The sequence below is a fragment of the Caretta caretta genome, chromosome 4 (assembly GCF_965140235.1).
Source record: "Caretta caretta isolate rCarCar2 chromosome 4, rCarCar1.hap1, whole genome shotgun sequence".
In the NCBI taxonomy this organism is placed as follows: domain Eukaryota; kingdom Metazoa; phylum Chordata; order Testudines; family Cheloniidae; genus Caretta; species Caretta caretta.
This window is the reverse complement of record NC_134209.1, coordinates 50,725,852-50,746,611: the sequence shown is the minus strand read 5'-3', so window position 1 is coordinate 50,746,611 and position 20,760 is coordinate 50,725,852. Positions and strand designations below refer to the sequence as shown.

At 38.7% G+C, this 20,760-nt stretch overlaps 2 protein-coding genes across 3 annotated transcripts in view; one reads left to right on the top strand and one right to left on the bottom strand.

Moving 5' to 3' along the window:
- BBS7 (Bardet-Biedl syndrome 7) overlaps nucleotides 1-17,162 on the top strand; it is a 43,869-nt gene extending 26,707 nt beyond the window's left edge. For both annotated transcript variants that reach the window (XM_048847173.2, XM_048847172.2), the window contains exons 12-19: nucleotides 760-834; nucleotides 1,848-1,913; nucleotides 3,508-3,647; nucleotides 4,748-4,912; nucleotides 6,902-7,011; nucleotides 7,106-7,209; nucleotides 12,890-13,013; nucleotides 16,086-17,162. In XM_048847173.2, the coding sequence (XP_048703130.1) occupies nucleotides 760-834; nucleotides 1,848-1,913; nucleotides 3,508-3,647; nucleotides 4,748-4,912; nucleotides 6,902-7,011; nucleotides 7,106-7,209; nucleotides 12,890-13,013; nucleotides 16,086-16,222 (921 nt within the window). In that variant the 3' untranslated portion in view covers nucleotides 16,223-17,162. The remainder of the gene's footprint in view (nucleotides 1-759; nucleotides 835-1,847; nucleotides 1,914-3,507; nucleotides 3,648-4,747; nucleotides 4,913-6,901; nucleotides 7,012-7,105; nucleotides 7,210-12,889; nucleotides 13,014-16,085) is intronic.
- Nucleotides 414-20,760, bottom strand: part of EXOSC9 (exosome component 9) — a 49,716-nt gene continuing 29,369 nt past the window's right edge. Inside the window, exon 12 of the mRNA XM_048847177.2 lies at nucleotides 414-2,245. Within this exon, the coding sequence (XP_048703134.1) occupies nucleotides 2,230-2,245 (16 nt within the window). The 3' untranslated portion in view covers nucleotides 414-2,229. The remainder of the gene's footprint in view (nucleotides 2,246-20,760) is intronic.

Genomic DNA, 20,760 nt, shown 5'->3' with positions numbered 1-20,760 from the left:
GTATGGATCTTTCACCCCCCTGACTGACATAGCTGTGTTGACCTAAATTTTAAGTGTAAATCAGGTCTAGAGTTCTAAAGTAGCAGTATACACTAAACAATGCAAAATGCTATTTTTCCATTGGAAGCACTGGAATATTGTGGATCACTGAATTTTAGATGAAGCTACAAAAATATCATTTCAGCCAGAGGATATCAAGTAATTTAAAGAAACCGTAATACTGTAAAGCCTTTTCATTAGCTTATCCAAATACTGGCTGTTCTCCCTTCAAAGCAGGTGAAACAAATCTAGAGCAAAACACTTAATTGTGTCCAAAATATTTTAAAAAGGTAATTTATGCAGATCTATTTTGATACTTTGTTTCCGAATGAGATTTAGTAGTCTGTGCATTAAAGAGAATGGCATCCCAGTCATGAAATTAATGCATTTGCTATTTTATTTATCTTTTCAAAGGTATACATCTTACATTAGCTAATATTAGAACAAATCTCCAGTTACAAGATGCAGTTTAAAACGTTACAAATAAGACAGACTTAGAAGATAAAGATCTCCAAATTGTCGTGGGATTTTAATTTAACAAACGCACTAAACATCTATTTAATCTTTTACCCTTTTCAAATTAAGATTATCAAACAATTATATTGCATCTTCCTCCCTAACATAATTGATTATAATTAGAGGATAAATACATTAGAAACGATTCAGAAGTTTACACCTTTTTTTTTCTCCCCTACTTCTTCCCTTAAATGTTCTGCACAGAGTGATGTCCCAATAGACCTACTGGATGTGGATAAAAATTCTGCTGTTGTTAGTTTTAGTGGCTGTGATTCTGAAGTAAGTAACACAAAAAGGTAAAGATATTAGTTAATGGTTGTACTTGTATAGAGACTACTGAATGAAAGCTGTTAACTGCTATGTATTAGAATTTGGATTTACAGATTCATACTTTAAAGTCCTAGGAGTTACAATAATTTATTTAATAGCTGAAACTGAATAAAATGTTGGGAGGGAGGAAGTTTGGGAAAATTGGGTTTGGCTGGTAGTATAGTAGAAGTCAACTTTTGGCCCAGTATATTTCTTTACTGAAAGTTATTAGGCAAAGAGCACTATATTTATACATACTGTATATCTTTAAATGTCAAACTGACGACATGAAAACGCTATATTCCAGATATTCTCGTGTTTGACTAAAAACATTTTTATAGATACTTTTTTCTTAAAAAATAATTCCAGAAATGAAATTAGCATTATGAAGATCTTTTGAAGTCTCTATTTTTTTTCACAATTGTCTTCTAAATATTTTTGGTTTGTTAGTGACTAATTTGGCACATCAAATGTTTACTGCTCGTTTTGAGTTTCTTAATCATTCTGTGAGATCATTACTTTGGCTGATCTTGGTTTAGCTTACAGTGTGTTTTCTGACTAATTTTCCTTTGCATAATTAGGATAATTTAGCTTGTCAGATCCTGGGCCGAGACAATATCAGGGAAACTGGTAGATAATTGTATCTTTTTTAATTTTGCAGAATGGAGTTTTCAGATATATTTTGTTTTCAGTTTTAACAAAGTGTTCAAAAGATTTCCTATTCTTTATCTTTATAGAGAAAGCTGGTCTTTACTAATACAATATGGGGTGAAATTCTGGCCCCAGTGAAGTCAATGGCAGTTTTGCCATTGACTTCAGTGGAACCAGGATTTCACTTGTTTACTTTTCATGTAACAGTTTTTCACAGATAGCAAAAAATGTCACTATGCTGCTAAAGTTTTGATGATAAAACTTCCATAAATTCAGAAATATTTTTATTTATTTATTTGTTTGTTTTGTTTTTCATTTTGAATTGTTCACAGCCAAACAGCAACTTTCTCCTTGCCACTTACCGATGCCAAGCAAATACTACTAGACTGGAGCTTAAGGTAAAGATGCTACAAAATATTTTCTTGTACTTTTCAAAAATGTGTTTTATCTAGAAAATGTAAATATGTATCTTGTGCTATGCTTTTGTGAACACAGGCTGAATGAATGGGTTGAATGTGTTAACTTGAGCGAATGACAAGTCCAGTGATTCTTATATGGTAGTCTTCAGACCACTGGTTGTTCACTGAGAAATTTCTGGTCACTTGCATGATGCTGATGAGAACTCCTGCTTTATAGCTGCTTGTACAAATATTCACCTTGGAAGCCACTGAAGAGAAGCGGGGCAGTGTGGGAGAGAAAGCGTAGCATCCTTACTTAATGACTTCTGACTCTGAAAAAAGAGGAGGAGCCAAGAAATCACAAATGAGTCTAGAAACAGAGACTTTCTCCGAGTAACTTCAAAAAGGATGACGCAGGGAGAGACGTGCCAGGAAACAGAAGTTAGAAACAAGAAGGGGAGATTGTTTCAGATTTTGGAACGGAAATTAACTCAGTTTTAAAGCTTGACTATATATTTACATATAAGATCAAATGCATAGTTTGATTTTTAATCTTAAACCATTCATAGAACCATAGAAATGTAAGACTAGAAGGGATGTTGAGAAGTAACCTAGTCCAGCACTCTGCATTGAGGCAGGATTTTGGAACTTGATGCAAAGCCCATTGAAGTCAATGGGAATCTATCTCTTGACTTCAGTGGATTTTTGCATTGGCCCCCTTTATCCTCACAACATCCATGTACCTCAGTACTCCCCCTGTAACAGGGTAAATTCCTTGTAACTTTGTGCAAGTCATTTAAGCCTGTGCCTGAGCTAGAAGTTAAACTGGGGTTTCCTGAATACTGGTTGAATAGTCCAGCCACTATGCCATCTTTCATTCAGATGGTATAAGCTATTTTAGTAGCATCTTATGCCTTGCCCCACCCCTGTGGCATGTGTAGGGGTGGTGGGTAGGATATCCCTGTGCCTTGGCAATTCCATTGAAGCTGTTGACAGCTGGTACAAGTTAGAGCAATCTAGACAACAAATTAAAGTATTCAGGACTTGGTTTGGGTAGAGTGAGGTTCGGGATGCGGGGTGAGTGCAAAACTGGCTCAAATCCTCTTTTGCACACTCCACTTTTCTTAGTGTTTCCTAACTGCAGCTGAGGATCTAGACCCATTTCTTTTTTTTAAATCTTGTTTTGGGGGGGCTCAAGGATTTTGCTTGTTGTGAAGATGTGGGTTCTATTGAAGCGGTCATTTTGGAATAGTTTAAAGTGTAGAATGACATGTCTTATGTCATTATCTTACATAGCATAAATTCTGCAAAAACTTGTACAGTAACACCAAAGGATTAGGAGTGGCTGGACAAAGTCTTTGTTCTTTGGGCAGTCAAAATCAAAGCAAATGGATTTTCTTTTCCTCTGTAATAAATCTGTGCCAATTCTAGAAGTTTCTTGTTGAATGCTATTCCATCTAGTTTCAAAAAGTTAGATTTGCCCCTTTCATAGAAGTACTGTGTTAATTGAATCAGTACTGTAGTTTAAAATTTTTTTTTTAAATTCTGGTAAATTCATTAATTTTTTCCCTCTCCTCTTTGTTTATTGATGTAGATTCGATCAATTGAAGGCCAGTATGGGACACTGCAAGCATATGTAACACCAAGAATTCAACCAAAAACCTGCCAACTTTGTCAATATCCGATTAAACCACTGTCACTTCATCAAAGAACTCACTTTATTGATCATGACAGGTATTTACAAAGAGAGAGCAATACTACTTCTAAATTGGTTCAATCCAATTGAAGCTTAGTTGACTGTGTAACCTGCAGTAATCATTTTAGCAGCTGATCGTAATACTCAAAATCGCAAGTCTCTTCTAGGGTTGTTCTTATTTAAAAAAAAAAAAAAGTGCTCTCCCATATCTAGCTGAGCCCAAAAACTGGTCCAGATTTCTTGTTTGCATTTTATTCCTCTGTTGAGGCTGTCATTTTATCCAATTATATGTAATCTCCCTGTTTCTTACATCACTGCTATTGCAAACTTTTAAAAAGGACTGTAGGAAAATAGGTTTCAGAGTAGCAGCCGTGTTAGTCTGTATTCGCAAAAAGAAAAGGAGTACTTGTGGCACCTTAGAGACTAACCAATTTATTTGAGCATAAGTTTTCGTGAGCTACAGCTCACTTCATCGGATGCAATAGAATCCCAGTGAACTAGACCAAATGCGTTTACTCCTTCTTGATTCACTTGCATTCAGATGCTAATGGGAAAGGTTTCCTGTGCCTTCCATCATGCCTATTTCACATGTATTACCTCTTCAAAGTACTTGGATATCTCTGGTTTAGAGAACAGGAGACTCTTGAGAGTGTTTCTAATACTCTGTTTTTCTGCAGAGTTGATCACCCCACCCACAGCCTGCTTTGGTTTTTAAAATGCAAAACAAGTAACCTGGAAAAACAGTTTGCCAATTTATGGTATTTTTGCCCAGTTGTGACTCATCTGGATTGAGAATATTCAAATAAGGAGTGTGTGTGTTTGTGTGTGTGTCTCTCTCTCTCACTCACTCACACACACACACACACACACACACACACACACGATTTTGTGTTGAATTCATCAGAGAATAATATTGAATGCTGATTGTATCATTCAGAATATATTTCAGTGTGAAGGAAGTCTGAATTAGTTAATTAGTTTGCTAGAAGTCAGTGAAAACTCATGTTTGAGGCTTAAAGGGAGGAAGACATACCATATGAAAAATAAACTTTCATCTTCAGTTGCATAGCTACTGCAACATCAGTACTGCTCATCAGTAACTAATTCCCATCTTCTTTCTGTATTCAAAATACTGTAGACCCATGAACACACTGATGCTTAAAGGCCACTTCAGTTTTGCTGAAATTCACTCCTGGATTGTGTTTTGCTTGCCTGAAGTTCCTGAAAAAACTCCAGTAGGAGATAGTGTTACTTTCTACTTTCAGAACACCTTCCTGGATACACAGCTTGAAAGTACTTACAGGTAAAATCAAGTACAATTGCTGAAGCATGTTTTGGTTAAAAACAAATATACAAATAGAGCTAAATTGTCCCCTAAATAAGCTTTTTTTATGGAGGGGGACTGCAATCAGAATTTATCTGGTTGTTTATTTTAGGGCTGGGAAAACATGGTTTGCAGTCCTCCACCCTATGAAACGAGGAAAGAGTTCAGCCCCTGAAATCTGAGGATCTTGAGAGTTGCCAGAAACCAGAGCAATCTGTGTAGAGGCAGTAAACCTTGGCAATGCTTCCTTGAAGACATAGTTTGTTTCCTGTTATGATGTATTATAGCAGACAGTAATTTTTGCCCTGTCTGTCACCCAATCCTTGTGGGTCACCCAGTTCTTGTGACGCCCCCATAGAGTGGACAGGGTGAATAATTCCATATGTCCAGGATTATCAGAATATCCTGCTGTGGAGGAGAGCCTTCTCTTTTCCATGTCTTCACCCTAGATGTGTCCATTCTGAATACCAGCCTCAATCAAATCCTACATTGCTTATTCAGGCAAACTCCCTTTCAAGTCAGTAAGAACTTTACTTACACATGGGCTGTCAGATTTGATCATTAGTACGTATTATGCAGTAATTAGATGATCCTTCAAAATTTAGTGTTTTGTAAGGGTGAGATAATTGAAAATAATTGAGCATTGCTAAACAGGGAAGCCTTAGTGTATTTGGCTTTGTAACTTGTGTCTTTAGCATACTGTGTGCTGTGAGGGAGACAAATTCGGTGTTCCTTTTTTGCAAATGTAAGTGCCTGTCTAACAAGTATAGCAAAACTATCTTAGAGCACACGCTGGTTTGTAACTTTATTTTTTTCCTTTTTCAGTAAAGGAAGCTAAATCACTAGAGAGAGTTCCTCTCTCCCTCTCTGTTACAAGTATAATATACTCTTATCGTTACAGTTTTAATGGGTGTTCAGTCTTCCTAAGAAAGCATGTGATAAAGTCTCAAGCTAAAAAAAATCCTCCCCTTTCTGCAGCTCCCATTAGAGAAATGTTTATTTTCAGTGTTAGGAATAATATTCTCTGTTATCTTTAAATGAACCAGTGTGCTGCTTCAGCTAGTAGATATCGTTTTGCTTTATAATAGAGTTGTAGAAGCTGGAAACATTAATTACTATTACTCTAATTATACAGATTCCAACTTGATCTGGGATTACAATAAGAAATGCTTATAAATTGATGTAGAAAGCATTTTGACTCTCACTTTTTTTCATGTAAAGTGAGACTGATACTGGGGCGAGTTGTTAAGTGCTCATAGTATGGTGACAGGCGCACTGTAATAACTTAGGGTATGTCTGCACTACCCGCTGGATCGGTGGGCAGTGATCGATCCAGCGGGGATTGATTTATCGCATCTAGTCTAAATCAACCCCTGAGCGCTCTCCTGTCGACTCCTGTACTCCACCACCGCGAGAGGTACAGGTGGAGTCGACGGGGGTGCGGCAGCATTCGATTCACCGTGGTGAAGACACTATGGTAAATCTATCTAAATATGTCGACTTCAGTTACGTTATTCACATAGCTGAAGTTGCGTAACTTAGATCGATCCCCACTCCCCCCTAGTGTAGACCAGGGTTTAGGTAGCGAAAGAGATGTCAGGAATCCTAGATAGTATACTGTGTTCCAAATTTTTTACATGTACACACGCACGCAGACAAACCCTGCGTCCTCTATGGCATAGGAAATCCATAAGAACAGCCTATGCTTTCTGACTGTCTGAGAGAACGGTGTTTTGTGGTGTAGCCAGATTGATAAGAGTAAGTTCTGAATAGCGAGTGTGATGAAATCAGTGTATTAACTATTCTGATAGCTAGTCTGTGGAATAGCTTTAGTGATGGCCTCTAAGGAGGTTGTGCTTCATCCCCTGACTGGGGGTCGTGGGAAGCCCTATTTATTGCTTTAATATGGAAACCAAGTGCACTGGCCTGCCCTAACTCTACTACTTAAATCTTTTTTTCTTTTGGCAGAAAAGGAGAGGGATTTTTCAAATCTGACAACATTTCTACCATATCCATTCTAAAAGATATGCTCTCTAAAGAAGCCACCAAAAGGAAAATTAATCTCAATATATCCTATGGTAAAAAAATTCTCCTCTACTTCATTTTATCATCTTATGCATGAAATGCATTAAAAGTATTGATCTGATTACTAATTTTTTTTGTTCCTACTAGATATAAACGAAGCATCTGTGAACCACACATTAAAACTAATCCACCCGAAACTAGAATATCAGCTGCTTTTGGCCAAGAAAGTTCAGTTAATAGATGCTCTAAAAGTAAGTATCTGATCATAACTTCTACGGTAGAAGGGGGTGGTTGTTTTGTCTTAGGATGGCAGTGACCAAACTTGTCAGATGCAGGCGTCACTGCATTTGTAGTATTTCTTTTGCCAGGACTGCTGTTAATGTATATTGGTCATCGAAGAGATTTTGTTAAAAAGAACTCCATACCCCACTTGTATTTGAGCTTGACTAGTGAGTAATCTGTTTTAATGATCAGTTATTTGTGACAGCTTTTTAAATATAGCTACCTCTTGCTACCCTGTCTAACGCTGGTTCTCCAGCTCCCTCCTTCTCTTCCTTGGTCTTTTAAACCAGAAGATAGTCACCTGCAGCAAGAGATTAAGTAAGACTCTTTTTGAGGTTCTGCCCCAGCTATCAGCAGGAAAGTATGTGGGAATTATTCAGAAGTTATTAATCTTTGACCCTGGAACCACATCAGTAATCTTTTGGAGGTGGAAGTAGTCTAAATTGGAGAAATTATTGATATCCTGCATTTACTAGCCGTAATATACATTTTTAAAAACTCCCCTCGAGGATAACCTTGAAGGGAGGACTGTACCTTTTCTGTGGCTACACAGAAATCTAGTCTGTGCTGAGTGTTAAACTGAATAGGTATCCTTCTAAAGATCTATAAGAAATGGTGGTTTATTCTCCAGTACAGACATCTGTCACACCTGATTTATCTGGCCTCCATGACAAATGCAGATTCTGCAAAATGTAAGCCTTAAATAAATTTCTAACCCGTATGGTTTCAAAAATTAAGTTTCCAATTGTGAATCAAGCAGAGACAGCTTTAAAAGTAAGAGGTGTAAACCATCCCAATTGTCTCAGTCAAGTGTTAATTCTGAAATCCAATGACCACCTTTTAAGAGACAGATTTTCAGAAAATGTAGGTGTTTGGCTACACAGTTACTACAACTGTGGGGATTTGCATGTGTAAATAGCGAAATAAAGGGCAGCAATAGCATTGGTTCTAAAAGCACCAAAGTCAATTTCTACACTGAAGCCCTAGGATAGCGAGAAAAGCAATGGTTAGATGGGGGAGGGTGGTTGTGGTATTTAACTGCTGTCCACAATACCACAGCAGCTGGCTGCTTCTGATAAAATCCACAATTAATAGTTAAGATGTTGATTTGCCTCTCCTTCAGTTTTGGCTGCTATAATGGGGAAGTCTCTGCTACTTATTCCTCCTCAAGCTTCCTTTCATCCTAGAAAAATCTCCACTGCCTTCCTGTGTTACTGTTCATAAATTTCTCAAGCAGTAACAGAGTACAGTTGACATGATTCTTGTTTATTTAGTTGCTGTGCAGAGGACTGTTTATCAGTTTCATGGCTGCTAGTCTAGTTAGTTTCATTTGCGCTGCTGCTTTTTAAGACAAAGCAGCTGACCTCCTGGAGCACTGTTTCTGTACACTAAAGAGGACAGCACTGCATTGATTCACATTTCAAATATTTCCTTTACAATTATACTCATTAGAACCTTTTTTAATGGAAAGCTTTAAATTCTATAGAAAATGGTGAATAACCCCCCCCACCCCCCCGTGCTAGTTGGCAAATGGATTGTTTTAACCTCTTTCTTAACTGTCAAATGCACAAACTCAGCCTGGAATCTGAATCTGGGTTCTCTGGCTACTTAATGTCCTACAACTGTGGTCCTCTCAACCAGGTGTGTGTGTACCCCTGGGGTAAGCAGAAGCCCTCCAGGGGGTGCATCAGCTTATCTAGATATTTGCCTAGTTTTACAACAGGCTACATAAAAAGCACTAGTGAAGTCAGTACAAACAAAAATTTCATACAGCCAATGACTTGTTTTTACTACTCTATATATTATCCACTGAAGTATAAGTATGACATTTATGTTCCAATCGATTTTATAATTATATGGTAACAATGAGAATAATCAATTTTTCAGTAGTGTTCTGTGACACTTCTTTATTGTCTGATTTTGTAAGAAAGTAGTTTTTACGTGAGGTGAAACTTGGGGTAAGAAAGACATTCAGGGTGACTCCTGAAGGGGTACAGTAGTCTGAAAAGTTTGAGACCCACTGTCCTACAATAAAGGCATCCTAGCTGGGATGATTTAGTTGGGGATTGGTCCTGCTTTGAGCAGGAGGTTGGACTAGATGACCTCCTGAGGTCCCTTCCAACCCTGATATTCTATGAAAGGTTTTTTGACTGGAACTTTATTAACAATACTATTGATATGAGCCAGAAAGGAACCTGGCTCCCTCTTTCATTTTTGTGTTTGGTTCTGTAGCACTAACAGAAGTAAAATGTAATGAAGGTTTGTTGCTAGTCAACAGGCATGACTTGAAATAATATACAAGGAACTGCTGCTAGTTCCACTTTACATAGACATTTTTCTGAGGACAACTGACCTTTAACATCCCAGTTAAATACATGGTGAAAGTTCACATGTCATCCCACAGCACTATTATTTCTGTCTGTTTGGAGATTCAGGCATCATAGCATCAGGTCATGTTGAGAAGGTTGTCTCCAACCATCAAACAGATTTTTGTTAATGAAGTTTAGGTTTAGAAAAAATAGATGAAACCACCAGACAAGTGGTGGTATAAAATGTGAGTAATAGTTTAGTGTGTACTCTTAAGGTGTCAAGAAGAATTTAAGCAACTGTTCTTTCCTTATTTTATGGTATCGTGTTTTCTTTTTAAAAAAAACACTAACTTGAAATTAAGTCTGTTTTTAAACATTAATTATAAATAGTTTCAGGTACTCAACTTGCCCTAGATTTCTAGAAGACCCACTGGCAACTTCGTGACTTGTGCAATCTAACTTTCCTACCTTTTCTTCTTTTAAATGTTTTTCCCTGTTTGTGTGAACAGCCAAACAGCAATGGGAAAGTGATTACTAAATTTGAAAAATGGTACTGACTATATGCTGTGTGCCCAATTCTAATTCCGTTGTAGTCAATGGAAAGACTTTAAGGTCTCATCACATTCCCCTTAAAATCAATTAATGTGCTGCACTGTGTAAACAAACTGAAAAAATAGAGAATTTGTTTTTATCTTAATTTGTAACAATAGTGGCTCAGATTTTTAGACAAAAGTGTGGGGGGTTTTGTTTAGGTTTTTTTTTTTAATTGGAGCACCCTTTAACTTTATATGGTTATGTCTCTTGGCTACTGGATTGTTTAAATTTTATTTAAATATGTGGCAGCTAAAAAAAAAAAAAACAACCTTAGAAATAACCTTTCCATCCCTCGGTACTCAGTTTGTGTCCAGGGAGAGAGTCCTATTCTTGCAGCCACAAAAATGTCTGCTTTTAGTCTAGAAATGATTAAATATCAGGAGGGATGGGGGAGTGGTGCTCATAATCTTAACTTAATCTGAAAGAACAAAGGATAATTTGAGCTGAGGTCTTTTAAAATATTTTGTTCTCAAATTCCAAATAATTGTCATGTAAAGCAAGATTATGTAGTCTTATTTCTGTGGAGTTTAAAAAGTAACTATGTAAAATTGACACTCTTATCTAGAAGACTTGGTCTCTGGGTATCCTGTTTTCTGATGTTGGTAACCAAAATGTTTTGGGAGTTTTATTGCTTTTTACCCTTTACAGTCTTGAAGAATCAGCAAAGGTCAAGGAAATTGAGCAGTTTTTTGTTCCTTCTTGTGAAATAACAGAATTGTCTATATAATTATTGGCACTTCTGAACACCTATATAACCTGGGTCTAATTTGTCCTGGAGAACCTTGCTTACAAGTGGTGATGATAAAGAAAAGAACCCAGCTTGATTCTCAGATTGCAGTGTCTGGAGCTGTCAGCTAGAGAGAACATCTTTTTAGTTGTAAGCTATGCCTGTTTGATTTCTGCATCTATGGGGGAAAAAACAACTCCACAATGCCACTTTCAGTGGTCTATTTCCACAGTAGAATGACATTGTAAGATAATACTATGCATGTTAAAATTATGTTTAGTTTTAAAAAAAGTGCAGGACCAACTTCTTATGGAGTCAAATTCCAGAGCCAGAAGATAACGAAAGTTGGGAAAATTAAGATTTCAGGTGCTCCATTCTCTTTGAATTGGCCAGGACAGGATGAACTGTCACACTCCTATTTTTGATAGCCAGTAGTTTGTTGAATTTTTCAGTATGAGTTCCTGTCTTACTGTAATATTCTCTACATTGGGTTATTACAGTTAGCGCCAAAACCCAAACTGATTTTGTAGCATAGAAATGGCCTGTTGAAGTAACTCCAAATGTTCACTTGATTCCTTCATCAGTCCAGATTATTATTTCTAAAAAAGGTGAGCAAACTAGTATTTAAAAGGAACACAGTTTAATGTGGTAGCAAGTTCTGAGTAGGATCCATTTTCATCTGGTGATACTGTTACTTATTCTGAGTTTTCAGAAAGACACCAAAATCAGATTGAAAAACTCAGTATAAGATCACTGTTCAGTTCTAAAACCACCAGCCAGTGAAAAAATAGTCCTGATGAACTGAAGGCGAGTCATTCTGCTGTTGATCAGAAATGGAAGCTGTAATGGGGGTTTGAGAATCCAGTGGTAAAAGTGGGCAATACTGTTTGGAACTTAGTGAGGAGAGGGAGAAAAATTACATTTCCAAAATAGTAAGAGCAGTTTTGAAGGATTGTTTCACCTATCTATGCATTGCCTCCTGTTATACCAATAAAATAAAAACCAGTAGGATCTTATTAAAGGGGAAAAAGGCAAAATGCCACATTTATTGTGAATACAGAAAGAATCATAGTAAGCAGTTAGTTATAGCTATAACATTCCATTCAATTTCATATTTATTCACACATTCATTCATACACACAGAGGTTCTGCAAGGTTATCATCATAGTTACCAGCCTTAGAGTTGCTCATGCCAAGCCACTGGCCAGGTGGCCTGGATATGAGGAGGGAGCAGGGCCTTGTTATATGCTCATCTGATGCTCCTGGAAGTTGGTTTGTAGAATCAGACCCCCAAGTTCTCACTTTCTAGAGTCCATTTTTATAGGAATTTCTTCCTATGCCAGTCTATGGGAATTGCTTCATCATGCTGTTGCTGAATCAATCAGCAGATGGCACATTCCTGATGGCTCCCTGCTGCCAGATGTTATCTTGTTCTTTGGTTCTCCCATTCTTGAGGCTGTTGAGTGGATTCCAGTCTGCCCTCCGGGGGTCCTCTAGTTATTTCCACTTGACACCTTCTTTAACTGATGGACACTGGATTCTTAGGCTGGCACCTCCCTGATCATTCAGTTATTATCCCCACCAAAAAGAAAAGGAGTACTTGTGGCACCTTAAGCATCCATCCACATACATCCTCTATCTCTATTTTAATCACAATTGTTAAAGCGCGATGAATACAGCAAAAGGGCGGGGAGTCTCTGGGTGCTGTTTCTGTTACATTGCTTTGAGTCTCTCTGTGAGAGTAGTTGTTACAAAGAATTGCTTTGAGAACAGACTGTCTTAGAACGTACTAACACAATTAGCGGCTTGCAAGTTTCACACAGAGGGAGAGAAACAGTACCAAAACCCAAGAGACCTCTTAATTAGTAATACCCTGGAATTTAAACAATGAGGAATCAAACTCATTTGTGATTTTAATATAGAACTTCTTTAATATGATCCAACACTGTCAGATCTAAACTCCGTTTTTAGAGTTGACAGCCTTTAATTCTTTGGTAACGTTTTAAAATCTATTTTAAGGAGTTGCAGGTTCATGAGGGAAACATGGACTTCCTGATACCAGAGTACCGCTGCATTTTAGAGGAATCAGACCACCTTCTTGAAGAGTACAAGAAACAACCTGCACATCTTGAGAGACTTTATGGTTCGTTCTTTAATAGAGCTTCTCTTTTTTAGCTTCTTTCTTTACACTAAAAATATTAACAGCCAGAGAGAGAGCATGCATGCACGTGCAATAGACAGGATAAAAATATAGTTCTAAGTTTTCTAGAGTAAATTAGCAGGTAGGTACAATCTAGTAGCACCAGGAGGACCAGTGGATCACAGTGAATATACATGTAAAACTCTTATGGGTAAACTTAAGAGTCTGGCAGTTACTGCAGATTGATATTATGAAATAAAACTGAAAAATAAAGAGACGAAACTGTATATATAAGAACAAATGCAAAGTACGCCACTTTAGGAACTGTCATTTGCACACTAACAAAATGGGAAATGACTGCCTGTCAAGGTTCCTTCCCCACTCTGAACTCTAAGGTACAGATGTGGGGACCTGCATGAAAGACTGCCTAAGTTTATTCTTACCATCTTAGGTAAACACTGCCACCACCAAAGTGGTGCACAAAGAACAGGGGAAGTGCCCACTTGGAAACGTGTCTCTCCTCCCTCCCCCGCCTCCCCCCCCAAAAAAATATCCCCCCAAGCACTACACTCTTTCCTGGGGAAGGCTTGATAAAAATCCTCACCAATTTGCATAGGTGAACACAGACCCAAACCCTTGGATCTTAAGAACAATGAAAAGCAATCAGGTTCTTAAAAAGAATTTTAATTAAAGTAAAAGAATCACCTCTGTAAAATCAGGATGGTAAATACCTTACAGGGTAATTAAATTCAAAACAGAGAATCCCTCTAGGCAAAGCCTTAAGTTACAAAAAGATACAAAAACAGGAATATACCTTCCATTCAGCACAACTTATTTTATCAGCCATTTAAACAAAACAATCTAACGCATATCTAACTAGATTGCTTACTTACTTTTTACAGGAGTTCTGACCTGCATTCCTGCTCTGGTCCCAGCAAAAGCACCACACAGACAGAGAACCCTTTGTTTTTCCCCTCCCTCCAGCTTTGAAAATATCTTGTTTCCTCATTGGTCATTTTGGTCAGGTGCCAGCGAGGTTCTTAGCTTCTTAACCCTTTACAGGTGAATGGGTTTTTCCTCTGGCCAGGAGGGATTTAAAGATGTTTACCCTTCCCTTTATATTTATGACACTGCCTAACACAGTACTGTGGAAAGGGAGCTGGGAGTCATAGTGGATTATAAGTTAAATATGAGTGAACAGTTATACTGTTGCAAAAAACAAAAAAAAAACTTATTCTGGGATGGTAATTAACAGGAGTGTTGTAAGCAAGACATGAGAAGTAATTCTTCTGTTCTACTACGTGCTGATTAGGCCTCAACTGGAGTCTTGTGTTCAGTTTGGGGCGCTACATTTCAGGAAAGATGCGGACGAATTGGAGAGAGTCCGGAGAAGAGCAACAAAAATGATTAAAGGTCTAGAAAACATGACCTATGAGGGAAGATTGAAAAAATTGGGTTTGTTTGGTCTGGAGAAGACTGAGGGAGAACACAAGTTTAAGTACATAAGATTGTTAAAAGTAGGAGGGAGAAAAATTGTTCTCCTTAACCTCTGAGGTTAGGACAAGAAGCACTGGGTTTAAATTGCAGCAAGGGTGGTTTAGGTAGGACATTAGGAAAAAATTCTTAACAGTCAGGATGGTTATGTACTAGAATAAGTTACCCAGGGAGGTTGTGGAATCTCCATCATTGGAGATTAAGAGCAGGCTAGACAAACGCCTGTCAGGGATGGTCTGGATTAGTGGTACTCAACCAGGGGTCGGGACCCATGGGGGGCTGTGGCTTGTTTCAGGGGGTATGCCAAGCAGGGCCAGGCTTTAGAGTTGTTGGGGCCCAGGGCAGAAAGATGAAGCCCCACAGTATGGGGCTGATGCCAAAGCCTGAGCAACTAAGCTTTGCGGGGTCCCCTGTGGCATGGGGCCCTGGGCAATTGCCTTGTTTGCTACCCTCTAATGCCAGCCCTGGCTTTTATATGCAGAAACAGTTGTGGCACAGGCAGGCTGTGGAGTTTAATAGCATGTTGGGGGGGTGGGGAGGGCACGTGGCCTCAAAGAAAAAAAGGTTGAGAACCCCTGGTCTAGATAATACTTAATCCTGCCTTGAGTACAGGGGACTGGACTAGAAGGCCTCATTGTCCTATGATGCTATAGGAGAACAGTTCAGAAGAGAATCTTAGAAAATCGATGAGATCTAAGGCAGTGCTGAAAATTCAGGAGTTGGATTATTCTGATGAGATTCATGCACTTTATTTAGTGAATGCTAAAACAGAGGGATGACTGTTATAACCCCAATTCAGGAATGCATCCTTATTCAGGACAACTCTTCAACATGTGCTTAACTTTGGATATGTGTTTACGGCCTGTTGATTTAATATGGCAAGTTCTATCTTGACCAAAGATGGATTTAAGCATGTCCTTAAGTTCTCTCCTGAATCAGTCAGTGTATTTACAGTGAAAGTCAAAAGTGAAAGATATAGTAGGAAGTAAAAATACAAATTGTAGATATATAAAATTGAAATCTGATTTTTCTACTCAAGTGCTGAACTTGCTGGATCAGAACTTTAGTAATAGCAGTAGAAAAATTCAAGAACTGACCATTCACAATGCACCAGAAGCCTTGAGACCCTGTAGATGTTAAAATTATCCAGTGCTGAATGGAATCTTTACAGATTTCAAGATCCAGATATGCAAAGTAACCACTGAAACTGCTCACAGCACATAGAATCCACAGGTGTCACAGTGTCTAGGCTTCAGTAAGCCTACATACACAGGCTGTGAGTTAACTACCACATTTAAAAAAAAAATTTTTTGGTTAAGCAATTTTCTTTGTCCTAAGAGCACCTTCTACTTGAGATGCAGGTAATTCAAAGGTAGAAATGCTGTTTTTTGGAATGTATCTGAAACAAGTTATTATAGGATCCCAGAGCCTCTGGTACTTCAACTGTAAATGAATTTTGAAACATAGTATTAAACTAAATAATTTTAGCTCTATAATCTAAAAGAAAACCTACCATAATTTAACTCAAAGTACATTAACAGTTTTTTTATAAGACTAAACCTTGTCAAACATTTTTTGCAGGCATGATTACAGATCTCTTCATTGATAAATTTAAATTTAAAGGCACAAATGTGAAAACCAAAGTTCCTCTTCTTCTGGAAATTTTGGACAGTTATGATCAAAATGCACTGATTGCATTCTTCGATGCTGCTGCCTAAACTAGAAGAAATGATATACTGGGACAGTTCTTACTGCTGTGAACCAGGACAATCTGATATTGAATATTTTTAATTTACATTATTTTAGTATCTTTGCTTTATATGTATCTAATGTTTTGCTGTGTTGATAGTTCTATAATGTGGTCCTGTACTTGTATTTATTACAGTATGTTCAGAATTTGAGCTGAAGATAACTCTAAAGCCTATTGCATAAAGTATGTTTACTTGAATACTGATCATAATAGCTGAAGAAAATTGATAGGATCAGACTTATTTTTAAATTCTTTTGTTACTCTAGTTCACCAGGACATGGAAGATCCTCTAGAACTCTTAGAACTGTGGAAACAAGTCTTTGTGGACTTGGCATCTAATAAATATATTGGGGAAATTAACAATAGAAATTTATAGCTATATCAAACTGGTTAAAATACTCACTGTAACCAGAGAATGGTACAATACTTGTAAGTTACCTGTATGTTGTATATATTATAGATATTGAAGACAATTTTGTATGTAGGAAGGGAGAGAGGTACTCAGTTGCTTCAAAGGGTAATTAGGTATATAATTGTATTGTTGTATAAGCCATCTAGTAAGTATAAAATTCTTAGGAATGCATATAAATTGTATATAGTCCCCTTAGAATGGATTGTTTTTTTGCCTCCATACTGCTCCTATGCCTGAAATGCTCAGTCACAATCTATCAGGCGCTTACCTAGTGTCGTTCCCCCCCCCCGTTCAAAACCCTCCCAAAAATTATGAAGTCTACAATCTCTAACATCTTTTAGTAACAATAGCATCTCCTATCTATTTTTGAGAGAGCACTTCTGTCCTATGGATTTAGATGGTAAGCATATTAGGGCAGGAAGACAAACTACTTGTGTTGTACAGCATCAATCATGCTGTCTATGCTTAACAAAAAATAAATCTATTTTCAGTGTGATATTGCATTTAATTATTTACACTTGCTTAAGTAGCCAATACAGTTATAGCATACCCGATGATCCAGAGGCAGTCATGGTGAACTGAGTCTCATAGCATCATGGGGTGATACCTAGGAGTGTTCCTCATACCATGTCAAAATCTAAATTTTCATTTAGCAAACAATTGTTTCTAGCCCTCATGTTTGCCAAGAAAAGCTTGAAAATGCAACTCAAGTGTAACTGATGCAGTGATGTTTGCTAACAACCAAATCAGCCATTAGAGCCCCAGAGGAAGCTGTCTTCCCTCACACCTACTACCCAAGCAAGACAGGATACTCCCCATGGTTGGAATTACACCCCTCTTGGAGCCACTTCTTTGCTCTGACCTATTGCTGTTATGGGCCAAGGGAAGAGCATGAATTAAGTTCTGGTAGTTTCTTGTACTGTCCCCTGGGGCACCAAAATTGTGCAAATCTTCACATTATGGTCATTCCTCTCCTTTCTCATATGTTGTGATTAGCAGTGAAAGTGTTAAATATTGACACTTGCATTAAAGGTATGTGTTAAAGGTTTGCCCTTAACATGAAATTAAATCCCCTCCCAAAATACAGTTACAAGGTAGCTTCATCTTCTGTAAGTGCCTGAGTCTCCTTGCTATTTTTTCCCCCACTTATAATAATTGTTTTTTTTCCTGTTCCCTGCTATTGTGTGAAAGACCCACTCAAACAGACGCCAGGTCTTGATACTGCATCAGGATCTGACACCACTGTCTCCTGCAGATGTTCAGAATCCCCTCGTACTAATGGAGAATTCTATGGGAGCAAGTCAAAATTGCCTGACTATACCAGCATAGTTGTGAAAATTATTTAAAGTGCTGTCAATTACACAAAGTAATGGGAGAAGAGAAATGGTTCCTCTTATTAATTTCTTGTTAATGTTTAGGATGTTTTTAAACAGTAGGTTAAAAATTCAGATAGTAGCCTCCACAGTTCCAGGGTTGTTTTCAACTTAAAAAAAAACCACACACACTATCAAGCCTCTTGAATCTGGCTTCCTTTTCTTCCTCACATTCCCATTAACCCCACCACTATGTAGGAGGTAAGCTGACCCATTCCAAAAGCAACTATGTGTTGGTTTTAAACCTACTGTTTCCTTTGCCGTAGAGATCCAGCAGTTAAAAAAAAAAACTAATTGAGCAACTGCAATTATTCCAGAACATTAGAAGTATGGATGAAGAATTGCCTGCTATAAAATTAAATGGAAAGACCATCCTGAAAACTAGATCAGATAGTGTCAAGGTTCCTCCCCTACTCTGAACTCGAGGGTACAGATGTGGGGACCTGCATGAAAACCTCCTAAGCTTACTTTTACCAGCTTAGGTTAAGCTTCCCCAAAGTACAAATTAATTTTATCCTTTGTCCTTGGAATATCCACTGCCACCACCAAACTCTAACTGGGTTTACTGGGAAATGTAGTTTGGACAAGTCTTTCCCCCCAAATCCTCCCAACCCTTGCACCCCACTTCCTGGGAAAGGTTTGGTAAAAATCCTCACCAATTTGCATAGGTGACCACAGACCCAAACCCTTGGATCTGAGAACAATGAAAAAGCATTGTTTTTTTACAAGAAGACTTAATAGAAATAGAGGTAAAGGAATCACCTCTGTAAAATCAGGATGGTAGATACCTTACAGGGTAATTAGATTCAAAACAGAGAATCCCTCTAGGAAAAACCTTAAGTTACAAAAAAGATACACAGACAAATAGTCATTCTATTCAGTACAATTCTTTTCTCAGCCATTTAAAGAAGTCATAATCTAACACATAGCTAGCTAGCTTACTTACTAAAAGTTGTAAGACTCCATTCCTGGTCTATCCCCAGCAAAAGCAGCATATAGACAGACACAGACCCTTTGTTTCTCTCCCTCCTCCCAGCTTTTGAAAGTATCTTGTCTCCTCATTGGTCATTTTGGTCAGGTGCCAGCGAGGTTACCTTTAGCTTCTTAACCCTTTACAGGTGAGAGGATTTTTCCTCTGGCCAGGAGGGATTTTAAAGGGGTTTACCCTTCCCTTTATATTTTATGACAGATACTATTTTAAAATAACAATTCTTTTCTAGTTATTGGTGTTAAAATGACAGTTAAAAGGGAAATCAACCTATTTTAGGTCTATCATTCAACACGATCAAGATGCAGAGAGACTAAGGTATACGTATTTTGCTGACATGCTTTTGTTCAGAAGGAATCCATCAAGCCGACAAAGAATGTACTGGATGGGTGTAGTTCTTTACACCTTAAGTGACTGCTGCTTGCAGCAGCTAGTCCTGGAACCAACAAGAAAGGCAGGCAATTCTTCATTTATTCTTAAGTGGAGCACAGGATCAGATCCAAGAGGTGACTACAGCTGGAGCGCTTGGTAATAGTGAGCATAATATAATTAAATTGAAACATCCCTGTGGTGGGGAAAATATCACAGCAGCACAACACTGGAGCATTTAATTTCAGAAAGGGGAACTACACAAAAACGTGGAGGTTAGTTAAACAGAAAATAAAAAGGTACAGCACCAAAAGTAAAATCCCTGCAAGCTGCATGGGATAGAGCAGGGGTGGGCAAACTTTTTGGCCTGAGGGCCCCATCAGGGTTCCAAAACTGTATGGAGGGCTGGGTAGGGAAGGCTACGTCTCCCCAAACCCTAACCACCCCCTCCCACTTCCTGCCCCCTGACTGCCCCGCTCAGAACCCCCAACCCATCCAACCCCCCCATTCCTTGTCACCTGACCACCCCCCCTGCTCCCTGACTGCCCCAAACCACCCCCCTTGGACCGCACCTCCTATCCAACCCCCCCTGCTCCCTGACTGCCCCAACCCCACCCCTTGACAGGCCCCCCTCTAAAGCCCCTTTCAGAATGCAGCCCTGCAAACATGGGTGGAGGACTCTGGAGGAGCAGGGGCAGCTGCGCAGCCAGAGAGAAGCAGCTGTTTCCCCTTCAAAGTGCTGCTTCTCTCTGGCTGGCTGCCTCACCGCCCAGTGCTCCTGAGTCCTGCGTCCGCGTTCGCCATACTTTCACCACCCGCCTGCTCCCCTGTGGCTGCAGGTGAGCCTCTCTTCCTGCTCTCCCCTGCCACTGCAGGGCAGCCCCCTCCCACGCTGGCAGCACAGCAAGCTGAGGCTGCACGGGAGGGGGAGCATCAGGGGTGGGCTGGACTATGGCCCGTAGGCAATATTTGTCCACCTTTGGGATAGAGCCATAAAAAAAAACACAGAGCACCAAAAGAGCGCCCCTGTGGCTAAACAAAGTAAAAACAGTGAGAAGCAAAATGGCATCCTTTAAAAAGGATGATAAATCCTAATGAGGAAAATAGAAAGGAGCAAATGAAGTGTAAAAATATAACTAGGAAGGCCAAAAAAGAAATCAAAGAACAGCTAGCCAAAGACTCAAAAATAATAGCAAAAAAAATTTTAAGTACAGCAGAAGCAGGAAACCTGCTAAACAACCAGTGAGGCCACGGGATGATGGAGATGCTAAAGGAGCACTCAATGATAAGGCCATTGCAGAGAAACTAAGTGAATTCTTTGCATCAGTCTTCACAGTTGACGATGTGTGGGAGATTCCCAAACC